Consider the following 15,388-nt stretch of genomic DNA (forward strand, 5'->3'; position numbering starts at 1 on the left):
TAAATTGGTAATTGTGGCAACAAATGGTTAAAAATTTAAAGTGGAACTGAACTCAAAAAGTGAAAATTTGCTATGTTAGAAAATGTTAATTGTGCCTAAGCAGTACCTGAAAAATAAACCTTTTGTCTTCACTTCCTCCTAAAAATAGCAGTTCACCTCCTTGTATGTGAGGGTTTCTAGGCGCTCCTGTGCCTACACTCTCATAGCTGTATGAATGCATTTGGAAATCTAAGGCACCACTGCATCTGACTGCCAATCTGAAGAGATTCGGAGTGAGAATTTGGTGATGTCACTTCTGTACTGCTCTCCTGGAGGAGGAAAATCTGACATGAGAAGCAAAACTCTGCCTCTGTCAAGATGTCAACCTCCATAAATAGGACTAGGGCCGTGGATAAGGGGGGTACCACCAGTCCTCTTGTATGGGACCCAGGTAGCTAGGTGAATCAGATATGGGCAGGGAGGGTGATCGGCGCGGTGGAGGAGTGATTACTGGAACTGATCCCCTGTCTACAGCAGCTGAAAGCTGGCATCTTTTTATTTCCATCCCTCCCACTGGCTTTCAGCTGCTGCAGGGAGAGCCATACAGGGGATCGGTTCCAGTAATTCTCCCCATGCAGCACCCATCACCCTCCCTGTGCACCATACATTTCCACCTGCTGTCTGAAAGGAATGATTTTCTTTTCCCCTCAGAGACCCCCGGTTTGTGGAGAGATTCCTGGTTTATCAGCAGAGTTCTGGGAACACCCCTTGAACACGGGAATAACGGCAGCTTATGTTCAGAGATGTTCAAAGTTTATTAGACATTAAAAAGATTATATAGACTACAGATAAAATAAAGGAGGGGGGGGGAGCGAGTTTCAAAACTGTAACTTGTAAATTTCCATCATGAGCTAACTACATGAAACATAACATATACATTTCTTGGTACAAATTGTTTTGGCTAACTTTCTGGAAAACAGCCAGACAAAGACATTGTCAGGGTCATGTTAGCTTCTGTTGATACATCCTTGAACAACCAAAAACAGTTTCATTAAACTTCTAATATATCTGCAAAAAGCTAACTTAATACTTAAAATGGCGTACATAATACAAAATGGAAGTTATCTAGATCCTTTCAATCCCCTCTGAGATCATGAACATGATCTCAATTCTTTACTTCATTCATCTTTTTGTACATAGCCAGATAACCTTCATTTGTATTTTGCGGCTTGGTAGCTCTAGCAATGCAATATAATGAGCATTTAAAACAGATATAAAGATAAAACAAAAAACAATATCATGACTATGCTTACAGCGATACCTTTCATCCATGAAAAGATGGAACCAAATCCTGATCCTAACCAATCAAAAGGAGTCCATCCATCTTTTCCTATAGCTCTAGCTTCTTCCATCAAACCATCTACCTGTTCCCTGTGTTGCTTTATTATTTCATAATAATCTGGAACAGTCATTGTGGTATTATATATCCAAGTACAACATTCATAATCCTCTGTCATCTCACACAAACCTGTCAGAGCAGCACTCATACTTTCAATAGCTAATTCTTGCATCTCCAGCTGTTTTCTAATAGCTCTGGTCTCAGTATTTAGCAACCCCATGTCCTTAGAGTTCCTCTCCAGTATATCATCAATAATGTTTGTGTAATTATTTATTTTGTTCATAAGTGTTATTCCCCATCCCGTGTAGGTAGGAAACCATGACCAAACCTTATCCCCTGTAGAGAATAGATCTACCTTTTCTTGCTTGGTTTCCTTTCTCTGTCTCAGAGTTAGTTGGTATTTTGGGTATGTACTGGCTTTTACCTGATGTACCTTTTGGTCTATAGCTGCCATAATTGGCACTAATTGGGCTACATAGCACCAGCCCTGGACATTACTCGGTATCCAAGGGTAACAGATCTTACCACAACAGATATAGGTATTGTTTCCCAAGGAGATCGGCAATTTTTGTATTGCAGAGCAAAATTCAGGGGTGACAACAAGTGTAAAATAAAAAAGAAGTTTTCCAAACATAGTTTTCCCCACATTATCTTGTATCCCTTCTAAACTTTCATTCAGGGTTTTACCATTTACTTGCCAGTTTCACAGAAGAAGTTCCATCCCTCCTTCCAGGATCAGATATGTTTAATATGGACTGAGAGCACATTCCCTTTCCCTTGTGGGAAGTATTCCCCAGTCTAAAACACCAATCGGGGAGTTGAGTGACTCCCAGAGTTGGAAAAGATATGGTGGCATTAGAAGTAATATTGGTCAAACCAATACTTACATTCCCTTTTATTAACAAAAATATTTTGACTGGGGCGGCCAGAAGAGGAATTTCATATGTGCTAGGATGTAACTTACTACATATCCAACATTTATCAGAACCTGACTTTTGAGCATAAGCAGATTTAAACTGCATCATCAACATTTTTCCTGAAAAAGGATTGTTCTCTTCAAAACTTTCTTTTTGACTTTCTTTCACTTTTGGTTATCTGGGTCTCATTTAAAACTAGTCCTTGACCACAGATACCTTTTATTAGGCCCAAGTCCTCAGGGTGATAAATACAGTTAGTTAGGATCCATACTGGCAGGAAAAAGAGCACAGTCAGTGTGCCCGATAGGACCCAGAGCTTCAAAGCACCATGAGGGGCAGTAAGGAATGTCATCTTCAGGGTCTTTCTCACTTACTTCACCCGCTCTTCGAGGATTTTCCTCTCATACTTCACCTCCTTTTTCCATCTCATGTTTCTCAGGTGTTTGGTTCACCTTCTTCACTCGACTAGCATGGATCCAGGACTGGGAATTCTCCACCAGAACAGCCGTTCTGGTAACCGCTATCACCGTAGTAGGTGGTCCAAAGGGGTAGCCTTGCTCCTTGTCTTTAGCGAGTTGGCGGACCACTACGACATCTCCCACTTGGAAAAGGTGTGTTGGTTCCTGAAAAATAAAAGAAAAAGTGTGAGCAACATTTCTTTTAACCTTATCTAAACTCTGAATCAATTTTCTCACATATTCTTGTTGTACCAGGTCAAGGTCCCCTCTTTCTAACATAAGTGGCTGTCTAGCCCAAGGAGTGGGGAACGGTCTGCCCATTAATATTTCAAAAGGAGATAACCCTGTAGTCTTATTAGGTGTCATTCTTACCTCTGCTAGAATTGCAGGTAACATCTTCTTCCAGTGGGTATAGGTACCTCCAGTGGCCTTCCTCAACTTATCCTTAATTGTCCTGTTCATCCTTTCTACTATACCCGAACTTTGAGGATGATAGGGAATATGAAACTTCCAATCTATCTTAAGTACTTTTAACAAATCTTGACATACCTTGGCCACAAAAGCTGGTCCGTTATCAGAATTTATCTGCAGCGGACATCCCCATCTGGGTATTATCTCCTGTGTAAGAATTCTGACTACAGTTTGTGCATCTTCTTTATTAGTGAAAAAATGCTTCCACCCATCTGCTGAACATATCCACCATTACCAACAAAAACTCTTGCCTCTGTCCTGTTTTTGGCATGTGGGTAAAATCTATTTGTAAATGGGTGAAAGGTGTAGTTGGGTACACTAGATGCTGGTGTTGTGATTTCTTTGGGTTCTGTGGATTGTTCCTTATACATGTAATGCACCTGGAAACATTCTTTCACCAACCTAGATAAACCTGTAATGTAAAAATCCTGCAATAATGTTTCACATGTCGTTTTCCATCCTCTATGTCCTAGACCGTGGTACTGTGCAATAAACAATGGGGTACTTGACATGGGAATGCATGGTTTCCCCTCTAAGCACACTAGACCAGAAGCTGGATCTAGTTGTGCTCCAGAACCATCCCAGTCTGCTAGATCGACTTTTGTAGCAAATTTTTGTAAATCTGCATACATCTGGTCATGTGGGGTAGTTGTGACGCCTGAAGTGAGCAAAGGCATCTGCTCACTGGCCACCTGTTGTAATGCGGATTCCTTTGCTACCTTATCTGCTAATGCATTTCCTTTGGCAATATAATCTCTGCAATTTGTATGTGCCCTGCAATGAAGAATGGCTAATGTTTTTTGTAACTGTATGGCTTTGAGTAGATCAGATATCAAAAAAGAGTGAGATATGGTTTTGCCATCAGCAGCAATGAATCCTCTTCTCTCCCAAATGACCCCAAAATCATGTACAGCACCATGGGCGTACTTGGAGTCTGTGTAAATGTTGACATCCTGTCCTGCAAATAATTGACATGCTCTTGTAAGGGCAATCAGTTCGGCTGCTTGGGCTGACTGATATGGAATTGGCTTTGCCTCGAGTATTTTGTCAGGAAGTTGCACAATGCTATATCCTGCATGGTAAGCACTATCATTTGGCCTAGAACATGAGCCATCTACAAACACATCTGGGGCCCCATCAAGAGCCACAGCTGACATGTCGGACATAGGGGAAGTGTCTTGCTGTATGTGGGTTATACAGTTGTGTTCTGGTGCCACTTCATCCTGTTCCCCCTTTAGCCCCAGTAGGGCATTCAAAATTGGAATAGGACCTGAATTTGCTGAAGAATATTTAATAATCAAGTTGGGATCAGATAGAAGAATCACTTCATATCCGCTCAACCTTTGTGCTGACATGTGTTGAGTGTGTATGTTTTTCAGTAGTAAGGACACTTGATGTGTGGTGTGTAGGGTAGTTTCATGTCCCAATGTGAAAGAAATAGCCATCTCCACCAGAATTGCGCACGATGCAACAGCTCTCAGACAAGCAGGCATGCCCTGAACCTGAGTTGGCACTACTTTGGAAAAAAAAGCTACAGGGCGGAGCTTGCCTCCATGTTCCTGAGCCAGGACCCCCGCCATGGTTGTACAATTTTCCCTAGCATACAGATGAAACATTTTCTTATAGTCAGGTAGTCCAAGACCAGGGGCTGTTACCATAGCATTCTTCAGGTACACAAAGGCATCAACCATTTCATTTGACCATGTGAGAATGTCAAAGTGTGGCAGACCTCAGAGTGTGATCATAGAATGAACAATCAGGTATCCATTGGCGGCAGTAACCAATCATACCAAGAAAAGTTAGCATGTCCTTCTTTGTTTGTGGGCGGAGCAGACCCACGAGAGCCGCAGCTCTTTTGTGACTGACATTCCTCTCACCATGACTTAGAATAAAACCAAGGTACTCAACCTGTTTTTGGCACCATTGCAATTTCTTTTTAGATGCTTTGTGACCATTCCCTGACAACCATTCTAACAGAGACCAACTATCCTCCTGACTGGCCGCCTGACTTGAACTACAAATCAATAGGTCATCCACATATATAATGAGGACCGAACCATTGGGAGGGGTCCAGGACCTCAGAGTGGTCTGGAGGGCAAGTGAGTAGACTGCAGGCAAATCTACATAGCCCTAGGGCATTCTAAACCAGGTCATCTGGCGATTTTCAGAATATAAATACAAATAGCGCCCTTGTCTGGTGGTCCACAGGAACCGAAAAAAAATGCATTTGTTAAATCAATCACTGTAAAATATTCTGCATCGGACGGAATGGAGGTGAGGAGTGATGGCACATCAGGCACTATTGGGGCTAATGGAACCACCAAATTATTTATGGCCCTCAAATCTTGTACAAACCTGTAAGAGCCATCCGGCTTCTTAACAGAATTGATAGGTGTGTTGTAAGGAGAAACAGTTTCTTCTACCTTCTGTTTACATGCTGTAGCAATAGGGAGGGAAGCCTTATTCTTGAAAACCCTTTTTAATTCTGTGTCAAGCTCCCCCCACATAGTTTCTCTCCCTTCTGTGGTATTTAGTTTATAGACAGTAGCCTGTGTATTACTTGGTTCTATGTGACTAATGCTTTTTACATTTATCCAATCCCAAGCTGGATTATTTCCCAGAATACCATCAATGATCAATCTCATATCTTCCTGTGTGTAATTTCTTCCTAAACATGCCTTTTTTAAATAAGCAAGTGTACCTCCAGGAGATACTGTAGGCTTGGGACAATGTTTAACAATCTTATTAATATCTTCTAATTCTATGGGTTTTTTTAGAATTAGTTCTCCTGCTGTGAGAAAAGGTAGTGTCAATATAGCCAACTCCTTTCCTCCTACGGCCCCCTCATCTTCTCTTTTTCCCTCTAGTTTCTTATCCATGGATCTAAGCTGCATTCTAAATTCCTCCACATCTCTGCCCTTTCTATGACTGGTGTCACTTCTTCTCCATTGACCATCCTTTTTCTGTAATTTTATTATATTTACCTGTCCCTGTTCTTCGTATTCCAACTCTCCTTCGTTGTCATTATTTTCCGTAAGGATGCCTTGAAATTGGCTACCCTCTTCTGGTGACTTTATACTAATAATCTGTTTGGGTCTAGTGGAGGGGCCTGGCTGTATTGATTGTAGATCCGGGACGGGAAGTGGCGCAGGGACAGGGGCAGGGACTGGAGGGGCAGGGGCTGGAGGGGCATTAGGCTGGGGAGTAGTCATCCCCAAACTAATCAAAAAATCATCAGCAGCAGCATTTTTAAAACCACTTAATGAAGGATATATATTATGCGGAGGGGGTGGGATTGGTGTCTGAACTGTTTTCAGTCCAATCTTGGGTCTGCATGTCTTTTCAGATTGATGCTTTTCCTGGCATATTTTTAATGTATCCAATTTCAACTTCCTCTTTTGTTTTAAAGAGAAAATCAAATTGAACTTTCCCTTGCTATTATCAACCCAATACGGTGACCATTTTAACCAGTTTTCTCCCCCTTTCTTCATATAAACTTGGTCCCATTATGGGTCCCCCTCATACCAAGGAAAGGCTTGTTTGTCCCCCAAACATAATCCCTTAACCATGTCTGTATGAAAAGGATCATTTGCCCCCTTTCTTGGGAATGGGTCTGTACTCCCCATAGCTTCTGTCCAGCCTGCCATACAATCCACCCAGGGATTTATTAAATAATAGTCCGTTCCACAAACTCTAGCAACATAATCCTTACAATTTTCTCCCTTTTCTGGGGGACCTGGTGGGTAACTACCTCCTTGACCCATATTTAGACAGTGGATAAGACAATTTTACCTTAAAATCTTATTTTGTTCTACACAACAAATTATCTTATACTTCTACGCAACAGAAAGAAAAAGCAAAAGACAGATAAACCAGAATCTGCTCCACAGACTTATTAACCTCTTAATAACTTCCCAAAAGTTATCTCTTCACTGTTTTACCAAAAAACAGTGTGTTCTACCAGAGAACAATCTGTGTTTACCAAAAACACCTTTTTTTTTTATAGTGCACTATTTTGTAACTCTACCAAAGAGTTAAGTCTGCTTACCAAAAGCAGCTACAGGTTATCACGGGTCTATATAGACAATACAGAATGATTCAAGACCTTCCCTCAACACAGGGCAAGAAAGAGCTTTTAGTCATAAAAAGACAAAAGGTTTACTTACCAAGTGAGGTGGGTGGTCATCCCGGGCTGAGCCCCCAGCTGAAAGGAATGATTTTCTTTCCCCTCAGAGACCCCCGGTCTGTGGAGAGATTCCTGGTTTATCAGCAGAATTCTGGGAACACCCCTTGAACACGGGAATAACGGCAGCTTATGTTCAGAGATGTTCAAAGTTTATTAGACATTAAAAAGATTATATAGACTACAGATAAAATAAAGGAGGGGGGGGGGAGCGAGTTTCAAAACTGTAACTTGTAAATTTCCATCATGAGCTAACTACATGAAACATAACATATACATTTCTTGGTACAAATTGTTTTGGCTAACTTTCTGGAAAACAGCCAGACAAAGACATTGTCAGGGTCATGTTAGCTTCTGTTGATACATCCTTGAACAACCAAAAACAGTTTCATTAAACTTCTAATATATCTGCAAAAAGCTAACTTAATACTTAAAATGGCGTACATAATACAAAATGGAAGTTATCTAGATCCTTTCACTCACCCCAGCAGTGCTGCCAGCTTTCCTCCCTTCCTTTCCACCGGCAGCTGCAAGCACACAACAGGATTCTACAGGATGTAGAGTGGGGGAAGGGTCTGGTAGATACGTCACATTTACTAGCTCCTTCTTTCCTAAATGAATGAACATAATAGTGATTGGAACAGGTCATTCACTGTGTTCATTCATTACTGAAGCATAGTTAAACTGTGGGGATTTTTTTTTGGTGGAGGGGGCTATCAGGTTGGCTGTATAGGCCCCATGGTTTCTAACAGAAGCCCTGCAGAGGCCACAGTGGGGAGCAAAGCAATGTAAATCCTTAACAGGGAAAGGATCTGCTGCACAAAGCTCACAGCCAATAATGGTTACAGATCCTTTGCCGTTTGCCTGCCTTTTTTGGGCACTGCCTTCAAAGTTCAGTTCCTCTTTAAGAGCCCATTCCAGATATCATAATTGAACCAGATATATTCATTATTAAAATGTTACATTTATTTTACTCATTATTTTTACATTTATTTTACATGCCTTTAGTCCATGTTTTATGATTGTATTTTAAATAATAAAAATAAAATAAAAATTATATTTTATTTAGTGCACATAAAACGTTACATTCTTTGCTGGTCCTTCTACAAATTTGTATATGATTTCCTTTACCTACAGGTATGCTAACTGAAACAAGTAATATTTATTCATTTTGTTTTTATCTTTTTTGTTATCTTGACAGGTTCCGATGCATTGTTTATCCATTCAGGCAGAAGCTGACTCTACGAAAAGCCATATTCACCATCATTGTTATTTGGGTTCTAGCTCTGATTATTATGTGCCCATCAGCTGTCACTCTTACAGTGACCAGGGATGACTACCATTTTATGGTAGATGACTACAATAACTTCTACCCTCTCTACTCATGTTGGGAAGCTTGGCCAGACAAGGAAATGCGTAAAATATACACAACTGTTCTCTTCTCCCACATTTACTTGGCTCCTCTCACCTTGATTGTTATCATGTATGCTCGCATTGCATTCAAACTCTTTAAGTCTTCGGCCCCTATCCGAGGATCAGTCTCTGAAGAACATGAAGGTAGAAGAGTTTCCAAAAGGAAAGTAAGGGTAATAAACATGCTAATTATGGTTGCGTTGTTTTTCACATTGTCTTGGCTCCCCCTCTGGACCCTCATGTTGCTTACAGATTATGGAAATCTCAATGATTATCAATTGAACATAATTGCTGTGTATATTTTCCCCTTTGCCCACTGGTTAGCTTTTTTCAACAGTAGTGTTAATCCTATCATCTATGGTTATTTTAATGAGAACTTCCGTCGAGGTTTCCAGGAAGCCTTCAAAGTACAGTACTGCTCAATGAAACGAGAGCACAAGGAAACATATTCAGAGAGAAAGAACAGTGGGTTCGTCTTTGGAGTACGTAACCGAATCTTTGTGGAAGTGCAGCCCAGTGATTCAGCTCAAGGTTCAGACTCGTGCAACAGTACCACTGCCAAGCCCGGTATGTTCTCATTAAGAAGTGGAAGAATTGCTCATCATGGATTGGTGGTTGAAGAATTAGACAATAAAAGCTCCAATAATACTGTCAGCATACCAGCATGGGATATATGAAAATTCTTATTGCAGCACAAATAGGACATTATAACTACAGAGATGGTGTGTATCTCTGGATGTTGGAACAGGGCTCCTAAAAAAAGACATCATATTACTGTATTTATTTCATATGACAGCATAAAGTTCTAGCCAGTGGAATCTTTACATATAATTTGCACCAGTCTACAGATATGTTTCAGGTGATACGTGCAATCAGCTATCAACATTTGATGAGATTTTCATACACCATTATCACAGTGGTTACAGTAAGTTGTCAAACACATCTCAGTAGGTTTTCTGATGAAATACGGTGAGCTAAAAGATATGTGTTATGTGCGTGGAATATCTTTTTACATATTCTATTGAATGAATCACATTATGGTCTTGCAAAAGAGTTGGCCATGCTTATTCTCTCTGTTGTGCTATGCAGAGAGAGCACTGTAAGGTCAATGGGACCACTCTACTATTAAATATGTCGAGACAATCCCTGGACATTTTTTTAGCTTCAAAGATTGCCTGTTATGTGTCTCTACAAGTTGCATAGCATGACTTTTTTTAAAAAGAGGCTACCCTTCTTTAAGGAAATCTTGCTTTTAAATGTACGTTTATACCTTTTCTGACATTTTCTTCAATCAAAAAAACACAATGAGTTTTAAACAAGGGTAAAAATATTTTGTGATCTAAAAAGCAGCAATTAATGCTTATTTAAAAATATGTTTGCCCTGCTGTATAGTATTGTACATGTTTATACAGATTTTTGACATTCTATTTATTTTTTAAATGTATTTTAAGATTATTAAATCACCATAAAGCTAATTTATGAAAACTAGTGCAAAGGAAAAGTGGGGCTGCATCAAGATAGAAAACAGCTGTCACGTTTTCTAATGCTGTTAAGCAAAACGCCAGCATGTTAACAGTTTCCATGGGTGCACATGAAAATCGTATGGAACTCATGTAGGTACACTGTAAAATGTATAATGTCACAAACTGTTAATAAAAAATGCTTAAGACATCAGACTGATTTAGACACAGTTACACACATGCACACACAATATTTCTATATTTTATTTAATACTAATAAAAATAGTATAAGTGGACATTACAAACAGTAATGGGATGAAAATGTAGATGACTAAATAAATGAAGAGACAGCAAACTGGTGCTTGTGAGCATACTTTTTATGCCTTCATCAGTGTGCCAGGAGCCCCTGAACCCCAGTATATTAAAGCAGAGCTGTTGTCTTCTAATAAAATATTAAATATATATATATATATATATATATATATATATATATATATATATAATATTTTTTATATATATATATATATATATATATATATAAAATTATATATATATTGTGAGAACTAGGATCCAATTGTAAGGTTTTTCAGCACACAGCCACTCGCTTCTTCTTTTTAAGGGCCTTTTTGCCCAATTTTATTTAAAAGAAAGTTCAGTAACATGCTTCCCAAGCAGGGGTGTTCACCATTAAAACAAACAAAATTATTCAGCCTCCTGGCTCTCTTTATCAGCCCTGCTGGTTAGTAGTACCTCTATTTATATGGTCTCCCAGACCACTGGCTAGTCCCAGCACACAGCATTGGACTCTTTGGATGCACACAGCCTCCTTCCAAAATATGGCTTTTTGCACACAGCTAGCAGCCCCTTGCTTCTCTGGCTTCCACCTCTCCTAGGTGAAGCCCTCATGACTGCTGGCAATGACCTCCTGTCTGCCAGGGTGGAGCCCAGAATCATGGTTTGGGCCTCTACAAAAAGGCCTGCACACACCTGCGCAATCAGTGTGCTGGCTGCTTTCAAAACCTGGACCCAAGATTGGAGATTTCATCCCTTCCAAATCTCTTAGAGATCTCCAGGCGCCAGGTCCCAAAACAGGCTTTACAAACCAAAGAGGAAACTGATAAACCAGTTTCCTCTGCATTAAGAGAACTGCCTGGAGCCGCTCAACCTGTATATGATTTTCACCATGGCAGGATACCGCACTGCCACAATATATATATATATATATATACAAATATATATATATAAAAAATATATATATAAATATATATATGTGTATATATATATATATATATATATAGATAGATAGATATATATACTGTATGTGTGTGTGTGTGCTACAGTTTTAGATAACAGATAAGCAGTGCCAGGACACGATCATCCAGTGCTCAGGGGAAAAATGGCAAACTGCGTCATCCTGGGTTCTTAGGAAAGAGTCAACGTCATTTCAAAATAAAATATTTCAAACAATACAAATTAAATTAGGTTTAATTAATCTGAAACAGAGCTGACTCACTTATTTTAATTATATATATTTTATTAGAGAAACTTAACAAGTGCAAATGAACACAGAGCTAGGTAAGCAGGGGTTATAAAACATTTTTTTGAGTGAAAATCTATGTTAACCAGTTCCAGTCTGGGCCAGTTTTGACATTCCTCTCCTCCATTTTTTGCTAGTAAACTACTTAGAACCCCATAACATTATATATTTTTAAATTCAAGGCCATAGAGAATAAAATGGTGGGTACTTCATGTTCATGTTGCACAATATTTGCACAGCAGTTTTTCAAATGCAAATGTTTTGGAAAAAATACACTTTAAAGAATTTTAATGCACAAAAACACAATATAATACCCAATTGTTTAGTAAAATATAAAATACAATGTTACACAGAGTAAACAGATACAGAATATGTCACTAAAAGTGCGTAAGCCCGTGGAACATTGCCACACTATTACAGTACCTAAAAATCTCCATAGGTGTCATACAAGAGGTCTGGTCCTAAAATGATTGTTCTCACTCTGGCATTTGCATTATTGGCACCAATGTCAGTGTTTATTAACCCCTTCATGCTGCAGCATAAATGGGTTATTAACACTGACACTGGTGCCAGTAACGCAGCACAAAGGGGTTCATTATGCCCCCCCTCCTTGTCCTGGCCCTGCAGATAAGTGTATCTTACAGTTTTTCCTTAGGCCCCCTGCAAAATTCCACTAATATCTGTTGGCCCCTGCAGTGAAGTCCACCAAGACAGCTTCTTGTCATGGTTTGGATGCTGCACTGCTCCTACATTTAGAGCAGAGTTGACACTCTCATGCAAGCTGTGCCTGCTTGCTCTACATTAAGACATAATAACTACAGACATCCCACCCAGAGATTAATAGCATCTCATATGCAGAGAGTCTGTGCTAGTCTGTACCTTTAAATAAAATAGTTACCTTCTAGGAAAGGTAATGTGGAGAATGTGACCCAGATTCAGTTGGCAGAGGGCTGATGTCACAAAGCCTCTTCAGACTCTGGAGGGATCCCAACTTTAATATCAAGATCTGCCCAGATGCCTGAGCAGCAGCTGGCTCGGTGCCATAGAGAGGCCGAGCCAGCCACTCCTGCCCCCTCCACAGCCTGTTGCTCCAGTGAGCACTGAAAGGGCAGAGCAAAGAGCGGCAACTAAAAGTCAAAGACTTTCTGCTCTCTGAAAACTGATAACTGAGAGATCAGTCTTTAAATTCCGCAATTGTCTTTTAAACATGCAAAATAAGGGCCGTCAGCTGTTGAAACATCTCTAGTGCTGCTTACAGCTTCACGTAAACAACATCCAATGCATGTTTCTTATTAGAACAATATGCTTAATCCCAGACACTATTATATTTACAATGTTGCATTTTTCATACTAATACATATATAGGAAAACAAATATCTTCCCTCCCCCAACACTAAGGTCCCTTTTAGACAGGGCATACTCCATCCCAATTTGCAGGGGATCCATTCACATATCCCCTGATGATCAGAGCAGAGGGTGTAGATGATACATCTGTGTCTGCTCAGTTTATGCAGAGCAAACACAGACAGAGCCCGCCCTGTTCTATGACCAGCCAGGAGTAATTGGAATCCGCTATCTATTTACACCTGCCTACCCTCTGATCTGTTCCACATAAATGGAAGAGGACAAATCCCCTTATAGGTTTTTAGCACACTGGATTGGACTCAGAGACAGGCGGGTGTAAACAGACACATGTCCGTGTACACCCACCTACCCATAAAGGTGAATGGACCATCTGATCAGGTCCACCTGAAAAACTGACAGGTAGACCTGATTGGACCTGCCATGTGAAAGTGGCCTTATTAAAACCTTAGAAATGTATTCACCTTCACTTAGAGCACTGAATCAATCACCAATAATATCTTTATATACTGTATACACACAACTATAAACTAAAGAAGTATTCTATACTAATCAAAATTATAATAAGCACAAGCATCATAATAACAAGGAATTACCTGTAGTCGTGGGAAACATCCCCTTCATGGATATAGCCCAGTGGTCTCCAAGTTATGGCCTAGGGGCCAGATGTGGCCCTTTGCCTCCCTTTTCTTCCCTTGCTGTGCTACTCCTCCCACTGACATTAACATTGGGACATAATTCCTCCCACTGACACTAGTGATGAGGTACTATTTTTCCCACTGACACCAATGATGAGATACTATTCCTCCCACTAGTACAAATGATGAGACAGTCTTCCTCTCGCTGACATCAATGATGGGACACTATTCTTCCCACTGACTCCAACAATGGGGTATGATTCCTTCCGTTGACATCAACAATGGGGCAATATTCCTCCCACCTACACCAACAATACCAAAAATAGGGCATTATTCACTCTCACTGACACCAGGACATTTTCTACTTGCACTGGTCACAGTCCGGCCCCCCTACAGTCTGGAGGACAGAAAAATGGCCCTTTGTTTAGAGAGTTTGGAGACCCTTGATCTATTCTACATATATATATATATATATAGTTACATAGTTAGTCTGGCTGAAAAAAGAATAAAGACCATCAAGTTCAACCATTAAAAAATAATAATAAATATACCGTATTTATACCGTAATAAGACATATAACAAAATGAGGCAAATTCAGACCTCATAAACAGAGGAAGTGCAAGCGGCATTGCTACCAATTAGCTAAATAACATGTATCTCTGTGAACACATGAAATTCATGCTGGCCAGGTGCGGACTGACCATTTGGAAACTAGGGCACTGCCCGAGGGCCCGGGGTCAGTAGTGGGCCCCATGAGATGCCCCTGGTGCCTTTTTCATAGGCTTTTTTGAGTTTGAGCAAGGACACTGGGGCCCCATGATCCTCTATTGCCCGGGGGCCCATGGGTTGTCAGTTCGCCCCTGATGCTGGCATAAGGCTGACTGATCATTTTCCACCATATTTACTAGTTTATGTTTTTTTTTACAGAATTATAGGTGATCTGAGTGCGAGGTATGACAAAGATGCAGCCTGCAGTATCTCTATCAAGAGGAGAGCATAAACAGATGTTGCTCACTTTCTCATTCCGAGTTTAAAGTGAGACTAAACCCTTGTGTTTTTTTTTTTTATGTAATCATGTCATACTTACTTGCTCTGTGGAGTGGTTTTGCACAGAGCAGCCCCAATCCTCCTCCTCTGGCAATTCTGGCTCCTCCCCCCAAGCAGTGCACTCACAGCAAGCCGCTTGCTATGGGGGCACTGGTTTGTGCTCGTCCATGAGCCCCAATCTCTGCGTCCATAAGACACAGCTAAGTGGGACTTGGCTCGTTCTTCACAGGCTGTGATTGACAGCAGCGAGAGTGAATGGCTCCCAGCCAATGAGGATGGAGAGACCCAAGAAAGCTGAGTCTCCTGTGCACATTGCTGGACTGAGATCAGGCTCAGGTATTTGGGGTGGCTGGAGAGCCGCTGCTTGCTGAAGGGTTTTTACCTTTCTGCATACAATGCATGAAGGTAAAACACCTTAAGCCTTTAGAACCACTATAATGTGAGCTTGTTGGTATAAGTCTCCTGATGTCACACTACACATCATTAGAGCTCCCTCTAGCTACAGCCTACTAATAGCATTACTG

General features: G+C 40.5%; 1 protein-coding gene across 1 annotated transcript in view; it reads left to right on the plus strand.

Moving 5' to 3' along the window:
* The window catches only part of NPFFR1 (neuropeptide FF receptor 1), a 404,438-nt gene extending 393,850 nt beyond the window's left edge, over nucleotides 1–10,588 (plus strand). Inside the window, exon 4 of the mRNA XM_089686193.1 lies at nucleotides 8,609–10,588. Within this exon, the coding sequence (XP_089542319.1) occupies nucleotides 8,609–9,497 (889 nt within the window). The 3' untranslated portion in view covers nucleotides 9,498–10,588. The remainder of the gene's footprint in view (nucleotides 1–8,608) is intronic.
* The last annotated feature ends 4,800 nt before the right edge of the window (nucleotides 10,589–15,388 follow it).

This window comes from Staurois parvus, unplaced genomic scaffold (assembly GCF_062004578.1).
Source record: "Staurois parvus isolate SC_StPar_1 unplaced genomic scaffold, SC_StPar_1.0 ptg000393l, whole genome shotgun sequence".
Classification (NCBI taxonomy): Eukaryota; Metazoa; Chordata; class Amphibia; order Anura; family Ranidae; genus Staurois; species Staurois parvus.